Source organism: Garra rufa, chromosome 22 (genome assembly GCF_049309525.1).
Source record: "Garra rufa chromosome 22, GarRuf1.0, whole genome shotgun sequence".
NCBI lineage: Eukaryota > Metazoa > Chordata > Actinopteri > Cypriniformes > Cyprinidae > Garra > Garra rufa.
In genome coordinates, this window is record NC_133382.1 from 32,924,536 (window position 1) to 32,938,465 (window position 13,930).

Sequence of the window (13,930 nt, forward strand, 5' to 3'; positions counted from 1 at the left end):
AACTGCAACTTTATATCTCACAGTTATGAGAAAAAGTCCGAAACTGCAAGTTTTTGTTTCACAATTCTGACTTTTTTCTCACAATTGCGTGTTTACATCCTGTTTTCTGCTATTTTGACTTTATAACTTGTAATTGCAAGTTTTTATCTCACAATTCTGACTTTTTGTCTCACAGTTGCGTTTTTATCCCACAATTTTGAGAAAAAAGTCAGAATTGCAAGATGTAAACTATGTAAAGATGTAAAAAAGTCCAAATTCTGGGTTTTATCCCACAATTCTGACTTTTGATTTTGAGAAAAAGTCATAATTGCCTGTTTTTCTCTCACAATTCTGACTTTTTTCTCTAAATTTATATCCTGTTTTCTGCTATTCTGACTTTATAACTTGTAATTCCAAGATTTTATCTCACAATTTTGACTTTTTTCTCACAATTGTTTATATCCCACTATTCTGACTTTATAACTCGCAATTGTGATTTTATATCTCACAATTTTGAGAAAAGTCAGAATTGCAAGATGTAAACTTGCAATTGCAAGGAAAAAAGTCAGAATTTAATCTCATAATTCTGGCTTTTTTCCCTCGCAGTTATGTTTATATCTTGTTTTCTGCTGTTCTATATAGAAAAAAGTCAGGATTACAAGATGTAAACTTGAAATTCCAACTTTTTCCTCGCAATTGTGTCTGCTAATCTGACTTTATAACTCGTAATTTTGAGCTTATATCTCACAATGCCGTCAAAAAGTCAAAATTTCAAGTTCTCTCACAATTCAGACTTTTTTTTTTATATCTCGTAATTGGGAATTTATGTCTCACACTTCTGAGAAAATTTTTTAAAATAAAATTGTGATTATATCCTGTTTTATGCTATTCTGACTTTATAACTTGTAAATTGCGAATTTATCGCTCACAATTCCAAGAAAATGTTTTAAAAAGAATTTAGTTTTTCTCTCACACTTCTGCATTTTTTTTTGCAATTGCGTGTTTATATCCTGTTTTCTGCTATTCTGACTTTAGAGTTTTTCTTCACAATTTTGACTTTTTTTCTCGCTATTGCGTTTATATCCCACTATTCTGACTTTATAACTCGCAATTGCATGTTTATGTCACAATTTTGAGAAAAGTCAGAATTGCAAAATGTAAACTCGCATGAAAAGTTATATTAAAAAAAGTTAAATACTATAAGTTGCTATTCTGACTTTAGAACTCATAATTGCGAGTTTTTCTCACAATTCTGACTTTTTTTCTCACAATTACGTTTATATCCCGCTATTCTAACTTTATAACTCACAATTACGAGTTTATATTTCACAATTCTGAGAAAAAAAGTCAGAATTATAGGATAAAAACCTCACAATTACCTTTATTTTTTACTCAGTGGTGGAAACAGGCTTCCAGAGTTAAAATTAGTGCATGGGATTATATATATATATATATATATATATATATATATATATATATAAAATTAATTTAATTGAGAGTTGGTAGTTTTTAATTCATTCATTCTGCCAATATGTATTAGTTTTGCACTTTCTACAGTTGGTTCGTAGTTATAGTCATACACAAAATGCCATCAATATTTTCTTAAGTGCATATTAACAGGGTCCAGTAATTCATATCAATAATAGTCAGGGTTTTTGCCTTGTGTTATTGCTACTGTCCTTTTAATAACACTTTTTAATGTGACAGCTGGTTACCCAACCATGCATGACATCATTTAAGTGTAACGTGAGTGAATGTTTCAGAAAACTAGTTAACAAATTCAAATCTTCTCATTAGTAAAGCAGAGTCCGATTCACTGCATAGAACAGGAAGCCTGTTCCTCTGTTCAACTTTTCTCTTACTGCAGACACATTGCAGCTCATATGAGCCCAAGATGGCATCAAACAGTCAGTCTTGATTGGTACTTTTAATGCCAAGCTTGGTTTCAGCTTTGTGGGAACGGATCGATAACTTCTAATCACCACTGAATATCTGAATTTAGTATATGAGAAGGCGGCTGCGTGTGGTTCTTGTATTGAGTGTGGAGGCATTGCTGCGCATGTGGGGAGTCGTGGCCATCCAGCCAGTCCTGGTAGAGGCGCTGGACCTCTGGGTTGGTTTCAGGCAGTCGGACAGGTAAGCTGCTATAGTGCTCCTCCATCTGCTGGACCAAAGGGCGGTCAGGACGACCTCCCTCTCCCTCAGCTTGTCCTCGCCCACTTAAACAGCCTGAAAGTCAAGAGAAGGAAAGATACGAAACTGTACTTTTAGATTAAACAATAAAATGCACCAACATACAAATAATTTATAATACTTATATCTTTTCTGCTATTCTGATTTGTTTCCTCACAATTGCATGTTTATATCCTGCTATTATGACTTTATAACTCGTAATTGGGAATTTTTATCTCACAATTCAAAGAAAAAAAAATCAATTACATGTTTATATCCTATTTTCTGCTATTCTGATTTTATAACTCATAATTGTGAGTTTATATCAGTTCTGAGAAAAAAAAAGAAAAAGAAAAAAATCAGAATTGCAGGTTATCATCTCACAATTCTGCCATTTTCTCTTGCAATTGCGTGTTTATATCCTGCTATACTAACTTTTCAACTCATAATTGCAAATTTACATCTCACAATTCTCAATTCTGAGAAAAAAAAGGCAGAATCGTAAGTTTTTACTTCACAATTCTGATGTTTTACTCGCAATTGCATTTAAATCCTGTGTTCTGCTATTCTGACTTTATAACTCGTAATTTTGTTTATATCTCACAGTTCTGAGAAAAAAAGTCAGAATTGCGAGAAAGATTCTGCCTTTTTTCTCTGAATTTTCTCAGAATTGTGAGATATAAATTTGCAATTATGAGTTATAAACTTAGAATAGCAGGATATAAACAGGCAATTGCAGGAGATAAAAACCCACAATTGTGACTTTTTTTTTCCGAAATGAGATATAAACTCACGATTATGAGTTATAAAATCAGAATTGCAGAATTTTCTCACAATTGTTTATATCCTGCTTTTCTGACTTTATAATTGCGAATTTATATCTCACAATTCTGAGAGGAAAAAAAAGCAGAAATTGCTAGTTTTAACCTTACAATTCTGACTCTGAGTTATAAAGTCAAAATAGAAGGATATAAACATGCAATTGCAAGACAATCCACAATTGTGCCTTTTTTTCCTCCTTTTTATTATAAAATCAGAATTGCAGGATTTTCTCTCACAATTCTGACTTTTCCTCGCAATTGTGTTTATATCCCACTATTCTGACTTTATAACTTATAATAACAAATTTATATCTCACAAATCTGAGGAAAAAAAGCAGAATTGCGAATTCTGACGTTTTCCTCGCGACTGCGTTTATATCCTGTTTTCTGCTATTCTAACTGGTATTTTCTGCTATTCTGCCTATTTTTCTCAGAATTGTGAGATGTAAATTTACAATTATAAATTATAAAGTCAGAATAGCAGGATAATAACAGGCAATTGCAGGAGAAAATGTCAGAATTGTGAGATTAATTGTCACTTTTTTTCCAAACTGAGATATAAACATAATTATGAGTCACAAAATAAGAACTGCAGGATTTTATCTCAAAATTCTGACTTTTCCTCACAATTGTGTTTATATCCTGCTATTCTGACTTTGTAACTCCCAATTGCAAATTGTAATAATTAATAATACTTATATCTTTGAATATTTTTTGTTAACTTCTTACAAATTAATTATAATTTTCAGGGAAAGTTCACCCAAAAATGACAATTCTGCCATTAATTAACCCTCATGTCGTTCCAAACCACTTAAGACCTTTGTTCATCTTCGGAACACTCACAAGACTATTTTAACAATGCCCTTACTACTTTTCTGGGCCTTGAACGTGTCAGTTGCATTGCTGTCTATGCAGGGTCAAAAAGCTGGTTCTGCATACCTCCAGGGCAGGAAAGCACCTCTACTAGCTGGTAGGGCACATTGCCTTTCCTCATTCTGTGAACTAAAGTCTGAATGTTCCGGAAGCCATAAACTGCAGCACACTGCAGAAGAGTCTCTCCATCACGCTCTAGCACCACCTCCTGGAAGTCTCGATTCCTAGCAGGAATAAGACAGGTGTTTACAAAGGCAACGAAGGATAATACTAAGTATTATTAGTTAGCAGTGACTACATCTTATAACCTAATATTTATAAATACAGACTATGCATATAGATGATCCATTTACAGTCACCAAACACTGACTGGTCTGTTTCTCACCTGAGTGTCTTGTACACAATCTCTTTGACGTCTAGGCCAAATAGCTCTTTGGCTGCATGTTTGAAAATGTGCTCCAGGAAGCCTTCGGATCCACCACCTTCATGCCTGGTCATACCTGGATCACTGCTCTCGCCAAATCTAAAACAAACACACATTTCAGGATTATTATCCAGCCTTATTACCCTCTTGTGTGCCTATTACTTTCAACACTTCTCCAAGACTGCCTTTGCTTTAATAGGATAAATGTAAAGACCTATGGAATTGTTTATTCTAACCACAATGGTGTTAATTTAACTCACACATGATCCAAATGAGCAGAGTCCACTTCCTCTACAGCAACTTTGCTTTGTTCCATCAAGTGGAGAATCTCTCCTAAAAAAAAAAAAAAACAGTCCTTTAGTGTCATTTCAGGAGTACAAAGATCACAAAAACACCTTCCGTTAAAACCTGTGCAACCCGTTTCAATACAGTAGCATACAATAGGCCTTCCGGGTCATTTCCAAGAAGGAAAGATAGACCAGGGAAATATTATATTAGGGGGAATATATCTAAATGATTTGGTCTAAACTGGTTGCTGGTTAATAATTGATCTGAATAGGTAACAGGAGAAGTAGCCCAGTATCTCCTCACAGCCGTACCTGACGTAAGCACACAGTCGACATCTCTGGTCTCTAGGATGCTGTTGTAGAATTCGTCTCTCACAGCTTCAAGCTTCTTATCAAAGCAGGGAGCCACCACCACATGGAAAACCTGATCTGGGGTCAGCTTCTACAAAAACAATACAGACTCGGCTCCATTTAGTTACTGCTAGTAATAAACGGACAATTTTTACATGGTAGTGATACAGCAAGCACAAAAGACTACAGACAGTGTGTCCATGGTTTTGACAAATAAACAAATTTCTACGACTAGCAGGTTTTCCATACTAAGCTCTAGAGACCTCTCACCTGTTGTCTGGCAAAAAAGTCTTTGACCAAGGAGCCCATGATCTGTTGAGGTGATCTAGCACTGCAGATGTGTGGCGTGACCAGGCTACCAAGAACACGCTCTGCATAGCGAATCCATCCTGCACAAAAACACATACAATAATGCATTCAATCTTTAAATATTTACTACATACAGCAACAAAAGTAAGCAGTATTTACTACTATTTCATCTAGTAATACTGTATTGATATTCTCATACAAAAGAAACATTTGTAGTTAATATTTTATATTACTATCTTTGACAAAAAATGAAGAGGGATCACCATTCAGAGCTGTGAAAAAGTGAACCACAGTATGAGATTTTCCTACACTACCAGTCAAAAGTTTTTTATAGTCTCTTCTGCTCACCAAGCCTGCATTTATTCGATCCAAATTACAGCAAAACATTACAATTTTGAAATATTTTACAATTTAAAACATCCGTTTTCTATTTGAATATATTTTAAAATGTAATTTATTCCTGTGATTTCGAAGCTGAAATTTTAGCATCGTTACTCCAGTCACATGATCCTTCAGAAATCATTCTAATATTCTGATTTTCTGCTCTAAAAACATTTATTATATGTTGATTTTAGTTTACGTTTCTTTGATGAATAGAAAGTTCAGAAGAAAAGTATTTATCTGAAATAGAAATCTTTTTCTACATGTATTCATCATCACTTTTGATCAATTTAAAGCATTTATTTTTTGCTAAATAAAAGTATTAATTTATAAATGTACTTATTTAATAAATCTGAAATCCTGAAAAAACTCAACTGTTTTAAATATTGATAATAATAATAATAATAATAATAAATGTTTTTTGAACAGCAAATGTGACATAAAAAAAATCTTTTATCTAAACAAATAATAACACAAAATTATTGCATCTTGAACCCATATACTCTATTACAATAAAAAACTGATCAATTTATTGTCTTTGCTGAATAAAAGTAGGGATGTCCCGATCAGGTTTTTTTGCCCTCGAGTCCGAGTCCGAGTCATTTGATTTCGAGTATCTGCCGATACAGAGTCCCGTTCCGATACTTCTATAATACATAAAAAATAAGGAACATCCTGGATCTGTTTCTTCGCTCTTCTTTATTCTTTTTTTATTTAATTCACCTTATTTTAACATTTAACAAATCTGTTAACAAACAGAGCACTTCTCAGTCAATCAAATTGTCTTTATATAGTGCCTTACAACAACCAAAAAGGTGCCCAGGGCGCTTTCCACTTCTGTGAGGTAGCTTGAACAATCAAGTAATAAATTACATAAATTCTTCATTTCTGGACATTAGTGCAACAGTAAATATAAAAAAAGTTTAATATAAAAACAAATAGCACCTCAACTTAAAATACCCGGCAGGCATGTAAACAAATAAAAAAATAAAAGTGCCACAGTGTGTTTCTGTGTGGAGTCAAGCGGTCTAACTCTGTGCCACCGCATAATTATAGATGTGTTAAAAATGAATGAGAATAATATATACATATATATCCGAGTCCTGATCGGGAGGTAACGTCCGATTCCGATCGAGTCTGAAACCACGTGATCGGATCGGGACATCCCTAAATAAAAGTGTTAATTTCTTTAATAATATATAGAGCAAAATACTGCATGACACATAGCCCTGAGTTGTTTCAGGGGAACTATCAGTAAACCAAACATACTGCAAGTCACACTTGATAAACACATGAGTTTAGTGGGTTAGTAATCATCCTTGAAAATGAAATAATAGCCACTGAGTGTGAGGAGGAAAGTTATGAAAAGTGCAGGAAGGGTGTGTGAGGCAGCTTATACTCATCTATCTCACAGCTGCAGAATGCTATGGCTATCTAACACAGTCCCACCCATTCACACACAACCCACATTTACACACTGCACCACATTTAGCTCTTATCTGGATTTAGAGACAAAATGTTTGAGAAACACATAAAGGCTTGAGGTTCACACAAAGGTGCTAATTTGTGTTGAAAGATAGATGTCAGTTGGCAACCACTTCATCTATAATTTTCAGGAGGTTTGCAATGAAAACCCAATTGAAATCTCCAGACTTTTTATTGCATTTAAAGCTGAAAGATAATCAAATGAGCTAATATAGATTTCATAAATAAACATGCAATGCGATTCTGTGTGGACCTACTTGCACATTGCTATTTTAATACCTTTACATTTGCATAAGTGCTTTCTGGTGCAGTTAGACCTTAGAATGTGTGTTTGAGATGTAAATGAGCTTAAGTGGTTATTAGGAGGGTCTTACCTGGACATGAGGATGTGAACATTGGCATAGCATTAGAATCGTGATGTTTACGGCGGTAACGCTGAACAAATTCTCTCTGGCTTTCCAAAATGCTAAAACTTGCAGCTACTGTAGTGTCAAAGACATAATGAACCCCTGAGGAGACAGATGAAAGATGCCTTTAAAACAGCATGAAAGAACTCACGTACCATGCACCAGTTATTGCCGTGACTTAAAACTATTAAAAACCTTTCTGTTAACTGAAATCAACCCCCCCCAAAAAAAAAAAATTTAAATAGAAGTGCTTTCTTGGCAACTACACTACCATTCAAAAGATTCTATATGATTTTTTATTATTTTTATGTTGAAAACTGAATTTTTTTTAGGTTTCTCTGACAAATAGAAAATTCAGAACAACAGCATTTAACTGAAATAGAAATCTTTTGTAACATTATAAATGTGCTTATCGTCACTTTTGATCAATTTAAAGCATCCGTGCTAAATAAATGTATTAATTTCTATAATTTCTTTCCCAAAAAAAGAAAAACAAAATACATATATATATATATATATATATATATATATATATATATATATATATATATACACACTGACCCTAAGCTTTTGAATTGTATAGTGTATAATGTTATAGTGTATAAAAAAAAATTACTCAACTGTTATAAATATTGATGATAATAATAATAAAAAATGTATTTTGAGCAGCAAATCAGAATATTAGAATGATTTCTGAAGGATCATGTAACTGGATTAATGATGCTAAAAAAATCAGCTTTGAAATCACAGGAATGAATTATATTTTAAAATATATTCAAACAGCAAACAGTAATTAGTAAATAGTAAAAATATTTCAAAATGTTACTGTTTTCCCTGTACTTTAGATCAAATAAATGCAGGCTTGGTGATCAGAATAGACTTCTTTAAAAAAAAAAAAAAAACATTAAAAATCCTAAAACTTTTGACTGGTAGAGTAACTCCAGTAGCTTAAAATACTAAAATTACTAGCTGTAAATAAACTAGAATTGAAATGTAAAAAATAAATAGTAATATAAAAAATACAAAAATCACACAACAAAAGTACAAAAAAAAAAAAAAAAATCAAACTAAAATGAAAATACAATTAAAAAAAATTAAAGCTAAATACAAAATACTGAAAGATAGTCAAATAACACTGCACATGGAAAATGTTTACTACAGAATGTGAACATTTCAGTTATGGCCGCTTGGCAAAGTGACAGTGACTTCAAGGCAAATGTGGTGTCCAGACGTACCCACACTCTTTAGGAAGCCACAGAGTTTCTTTGCAGCCGCTGGAACATCCAGCTGAAATTTAATAGCGAAAAATGGCAGCGACTGGGGACAAACAGACACCACGAGAATTTTGTGCTTCGACGTGTCACATTTCTGCCAAAGACACAAAAACAACATGAGATACATCCACACAGACCATCTTTTCAAACTCGGACAATTTTCAGGCTTACCCTACCTTATTGAGGGCAAGCACATGGTTGATCTCATCCAGATTCTGCTGAGAGATTCTCTGGCCTTCGTCCTCCGATACGCAGCCGTCACAGGACAGACATGCGCTCAACAACACCTGCTGAACTGAGGTAGACTCTTTCACCTGAGAAAAATCATGTATCAGATTTAACATCCACACGTCCAAAACAAACAAGTGTTTGTTCATTCATCCTCCCCCAAACCAAACAACAGATGCAAACCACAGTTTATCAGATGAGTGCAACTCAGTAAGTGTATCTGACACATATTATACATGAAAAACAAGAAATACCTCTCCAGTAGCAACACCTTTCTCTTGCAGTGAGTTTATACCTTCATCACTTTGTTTCTTGTTGCACTGAAAGGTGGAATTGAGGGGAAAATAAACAGTAGTGACTAAGTAATACATGGGTAAAGGCATGAAAACAAAAGGCAGTATCAAATTAATGTATTACCTGTTTAGTGCAGTTCTCACACTTTTCTTTTTTCCGTCCAATACTGACTTCAGACATTGTATAAGGTGCTCCTGAAATGTTCAATGCCATAAATGATTGACTGCAAGTTCCTGTATTTATAGAGCATTCTGGATGTTATATAACACCAAAACACATAGTTAACCTAAAGAGGGGTGTTAGAATTAAAATACAGTTTTAAAAGCCCTTTATTAACCTCAAACATTCAACCAAGCACTAGTTTAAGAGAAATGTGATAATTTTAGGTTCCCATGATGTGCTCTATTCAATTTCACCTAATTGCTGTTTTGAGGATTTCTCATGCTTTTGTACGTAATCGCAGGTTAAGCGCTTGGATTACATTCATTTTCTCAGCATGTGATAGGGTAATAAATATCCACAAAACCTCTCAGGACTTCGATTTTCTTAGATAACCTGTGACATTTACTTAACCACCTGTCCGATAACCTAACGTTACCGAGTGTCCGAGAATTAAAATAAAGCGTAAACTACAACAAAAAAAATATATAGACCACCCAACTCACATAAAAATCACATGAAGCCCTTATTGTTCAGGGGGAAACCCAGGAGACGAAACAGCAGTAGGTCTTTACAGCAGGAACTTCTTCTAATGACACTTGAAAGAGCAAGCTGGTCATCAGAAAACAGCGCACTGCGGTCATAAAACACTGAGGTTCATCCAGTCATCCGTTTCACAACTCTGACTAATCCGAATGGGACACATTGGCGGTAGAAGGATCACGGCTCGTCTTGACTCCGGTGCATCCGACTCCATTGTCCTTTGGCAGTGTCCGATTCGTGAATGAACCGTGCTTTTGAGTCGGTTCTTTTTAGTGAATCAGTTGAACCGTTGAGCCGTTCTCGAGTCACGACTCAGTGAACCAATCATATTCTGTTTCGTAAGGATTAAGCAATGCTTTTTTAAAGATTTATACAGCAAAGACAGTAATATTGTGAAATATGTTTAGTATTTAAAATAACTGCTTTCTATTTGAATATATTTTAAAAAGTAATTTATTCCTGTGATTAAGCTAGATTTTCAGCATCATTACTCCAGTCTTCATTATTACATGATCCTTTAGAAATCATTCTAATATGCTGTTTTGCTGTTCAAGAAACATTTTTATTATAATCATTATTATCAATATTTAAAACAGTTAAGTACATTTCAGGATTCTTTGATGAATAGAAAGATCCGCATTTATCTGAAATAAAGGTTTTGTAACATTATACGCTATACCATTCAAAAGCTTGGAGTCAGTTCTCTCTCTCTCTCTCTCTCTCTCTCTCTCTCTCTCTCTCTCTCTCTCTCTATTTTTTTTTTAGTAAAAAATTACAGAAATTAATAATTTTATTTAACAAGGATGCTTTAAATTGATCAAAAGCGATGATAAATACATTTATAATGTTACAAAAGATAAATGCTGTTCTTCTGACGTTTCTATTTATCAAAGAAACCTGAAAAAAAATCTACTCAGGTGTTTTCAACGTAATAATAATAATAATAATAAATGTTTTTTTGAGCAGCAAATCAGAATATCAGAGTGATTTCTAAAGGATCATATGACTGGAGACTGGAGTTGTGATGCTAAAATGTAGCTTTGGAATCACAGGAATAAATTCGATTTTTAAAATATATTCAAATAGAAAACGTATTTTAAATAATAAAATATTTCTAAACTTTACTGTTTTTCTTTGGATCAAATAAATACAGGCTTGGTGAGCAGAAGAGAAATGTCAGGGACTACGTGACGATATGGTACGCAATGACGTAAAGGAACTTCTGCATGGTTCATTTGAACCGATTCATTTAATCGAACTGTTTGAAAGAACCGATTCGCGAGAATCACTCCTTGGCTGTATGGACACGCATGCGTGAATCAGCAACTCTTGGTGTAAATACCCCCTAGACCAGTAAAACAATGTTGAACTTATAAAGAATCATTTAAGTCTTATGTAAGAATATTTTGGGATAGTTATGGAATATACGACTTTTTTTAAACAAGAACATTGGATCACTTACTAAAACGGTTTGGATTTATAGAAATCTCCAGTCAACGTAACTGTTCGTGCAGTCTTTAGATAATCAAATAGACTTGTTTTTCAAACACATGTGTCATTATTCACGAGCCACGGCTAAAGCTCTCTGAACTTTTAGACAGACTTCACAACACAATCGTGCAAGAAGGAGGTGTCATAAATGTAAAGGGCGGGCTCTTTAATGGATTCTGTCCAATCAGAACGCAACTCGCTGAGCGGAAATCAACATCATTCGGAGGCGGGTTTACGTTTGTTGCATGATCTACACATTTTATTTCCTTAATCTGTTTTGCTCCAGTTTTATTGCAAATTTCCAACAATTACATTTGATATATTTAGGAAATAATTCGATAGCCCTAGTCAAAAAGAGAAACGCGACTTATTAAGGTAAGTACGATGTCAGATGCTTTCACGTGCTGTCAGTTTATGGCAGGACATCTGTGATCACATTGATAAGGGTGTTGTCCTTATGCTGTTTCAAAAGTATATGAACCTGATCAGTTTATTATTCAGTATGTTGTTCATAAAACATTTCTGTGCAGTAAAATAGTTGAGATTTCAATTGTACAAAGCTTCTGCCAGTATTCTAAACATCACTAGAAATCTCTAACTAGATGTTTTAGGTGTATTTTTGTGTTTGAAACGTCTATACAGATGGGGTATATGGTCGTGGAGAAACACACATCTGATCTTCTGCATTTGAAGAGGTCTCCTGGGATTAGATCATGGTCCCTCCTTGTTGGTAGGAGATTATTTTTAAAAAAGAACTTGCAACGTGTGTAACAAAAAATATTTTTAAATGGTATCCTACTTCCTCTTTTTACAGGAATTGCTTCGGTTGGATTAGCAGCAGCCTATTACAGCTCTGGTGAGAACTGTTTCCTGAATGTCTAATAACCCTGGAAGTGAATAAAACAATAAAAGGAAGTATTTTTGTAATCTGTGTTCCTCACTTTGCATTATTCTTTTGTTGTAGACAGCATATTATGGAAGATGTTCTATGTGGCTGGCTGTTTTTTTGTAGCTTTACAGAATATGGAGGAATGGGAGGTGAGAGATGTTTTACACATTCTACATTTATCTTTAAGTGATGTATCCTGACTAACAGTCTGTTTTGCTTTGTCCTTAGGAGGCCGTATTTGATAAATCTAAGAATGAGATCGAATTAAAGACGTTTAGTCTCTATACCATGATACTGACTTTGTGGAAAAGAGGACATGAGAAAGGTGAGCTTTGTGTTATCTGTAGTTAGGTGTTTTGCACTACATCAAATTAAATGTTGTTTTCTCCAATTCAGTGATGTTAGACCTGCGGCACCTGCGGGACGTGAGTGTTCAGGAAGAGAGGGTGAGGTATTTGGGAAAGGGTTACCTGGTGGTGCTGCGTCTAGCGACAGGCTTCTCTCACCCTCTTACACAGAGTGCCACACTGGGCTCACGCAGGTTAAAAAACAACAACTTCTTTTGCAGTCATGTGATTATGTAAAAAAAAAAAAAAAGAAAAAAAGTAATATTTTAAAAGGTAATATTATTAAATAATATTGCAATTTAAAATAACAGTTTTCTACTTTAATATACTTTCAAATATAATTTATTTCTGTGATGCAAAGCTGAATTTTCAGCATCATTACTCCAGTCTTCAGTGTCACATGATCCTTTAGAAATCATTCTAATTTGCTGATTTATTATCAGTGTTGGAAAGAGTTGTGCTGTCTAATGTTTTTTGAACCTGTGATACCTTTTTCCAGGATTCTTTAATGAGTAAAAAGTAAAAAACAACAACATTTCTATTTGAAATAGAAATCTTTTCTAACTATATAAGTCTGTACTAACACTTTTTATTAATTTAACACATCCTTGCTGAATAAAAGTATTATTTCTTTCAAAGAAAGAAAGAAAGAAACAATTTACTGACCCTAAACTTTGAACGGTAGTGTATATTGTTACAAAAGATTTCAATTTTAAATAAATACTGTTCTTTTAAATGTTTTAATAAACAAAGAAGGTTCCAAAAAAATAAAAATATTAAGCAGCAAAACTGTTTTTAACATTGAAAACAAATCAGAATATTAGAATGATTTCGGAAGGATCATGTGACACTGAAGACTGAAGGATGCTGAAAATTCAGTTTTGCATCACAGGAATAAATTCTATTTTAAAGTAAATTAAAATAGAAAACCACATTTTTAAAATTCCAATATTATTTCACAATATTACTGTTTTTTTTTTTTGTATTTATCAAATAAACATAGCCTTAATGAGCAGAAATATTTGAATATATAATTATGTATTTATTATTTTGTGATACACTACCATTTAATTATTTGGGGTGAGTGAGACTGAAAAGACATTTATAATGATACAAATCATTTCTATTTCAAATAAATACTGTTCTTTTTAATTTTTAATCCTAAAACAAATGTGCACAGAAATATTAAGCAGCAAAGACATTTTTCAACATTAAT

At 33.5% G+C, this 13,930-nt stretch overlaps 2 protein-coding genes across 3 annotated transcripts; one reads left to right on the plus strand and one right to left on the minus strand.

Moving 5' to 3' along the window:
• Positions 1-1,482: 1,482 nt before the first annotated feature.
• Positions 1,483-10,206, minus strand: narf (nuclear prelamin A recognition factor). Of its 2 annotated transcripts, none has more exons than XM_073828353.1 (12): positions 9,951-10,206; positions 9,409-9,479; positions 9,246-9,311; positions 8,940-9,077; positions 8,725-8,857; positions 7,457-7,591; positions 5,178-5,296; positions 4,869-4,998; positions 4,530-4,602; positions 4,231-4,368; positions 3,912-4,069; positions 1,483-2,208 (listed from the first exon to the last, which is right to left on the minus strand). In XM_073828353.1, the coding sequence occupies exons 2-12, from the start codon at positions 9,463-9,465 to the stop codon at positions 1,958-1,960; spliced, it is 1,398 nt and encodes a 465-aa protein (XP_073684454.1). In that variant the 5' UTR covers positions 9,466-9,479; positions 9,951-10,206; the 3' UTR covers positions 1,483-1,957. The 2 variants fall into 2 exon arrangements, with proteins under 2 accessions (XP_073684454.1, XP_073684453.1); XM_073828352.1 differs by having other exon boundaries at positions 9,409-9,518.
• A 1,495-nt stretch (positions 10,207-11,701) lies between these two features.
• cybc1 (cytochrome b-245 chaperone 1) lies at positions 11,702-13,879 on the plus strand. The gene is made up of 6 exons (XM_073828768.1): positions 11,702-11,853; positions 12,121-12,208; positions 12,293-12,334; positions 12,443-12,516; positions 12,596-12,692; positions 12,764-13,879. The coding sequence occupies exons 2-6, from the start codon at positions 12,121-12,123 to the stop codon at positions 12,949-12,951; spliced, it is 489 nt and encodes a 162-aa protein (XP_073684869.1). The 5' UTR covers positions 11,702-11,853; the 3' UTR covers positions 12,952-13,879.
• The last annotated feature ends 51 nt before the right edge of the window (positions 13,880-13,930 follow it).

Bases quoted from the DNA above. Each gene is read 5' to 3' on its own strand.
- narf (XM_073828352.1), bottom strand. From the start codon at position 9,498: ATGGCATTGAACATTTCAGGAGCACCTTATACAATGTCTGAAGTCAGT. The intron at 8,858-8,939 runs GTAGGGTAAGCC...TGTCTTTGGCAG, and splicing joins ATGTGCTTGCCCTCAATAAG to AAATGTGACACGTCGAAGCA. The intron at 2,209-3,911 runs GTATGCAGAACC...CTTGACTTTCAG, and splicing joins GGTGCTTTCCTGCCCTGGAG to GCTGTTTAAGTGGGCGAGGA.
- cybc1 (XM_073828768.1), top strand. From the start codon at position 12,121: ATGGGGTATATGGTCGTGGAGAAACACACATCTGATCTTCTGCATTTG. The intron at 12,209-12,292 runs GTAGGAGATTAT...CTCTTTTTACAG, and splicing joins ATCATGGTCCCTCCTTGTTG to GAATTGCTTCGGTTGGATTA. The intron at 12,517-12,595 runs GTGAGAGATGTT...CTTTGTCCTTAG, and splicing joins AGAATATGGAGGAATGGGAG to GAGGCCGTATTTGATAAATC.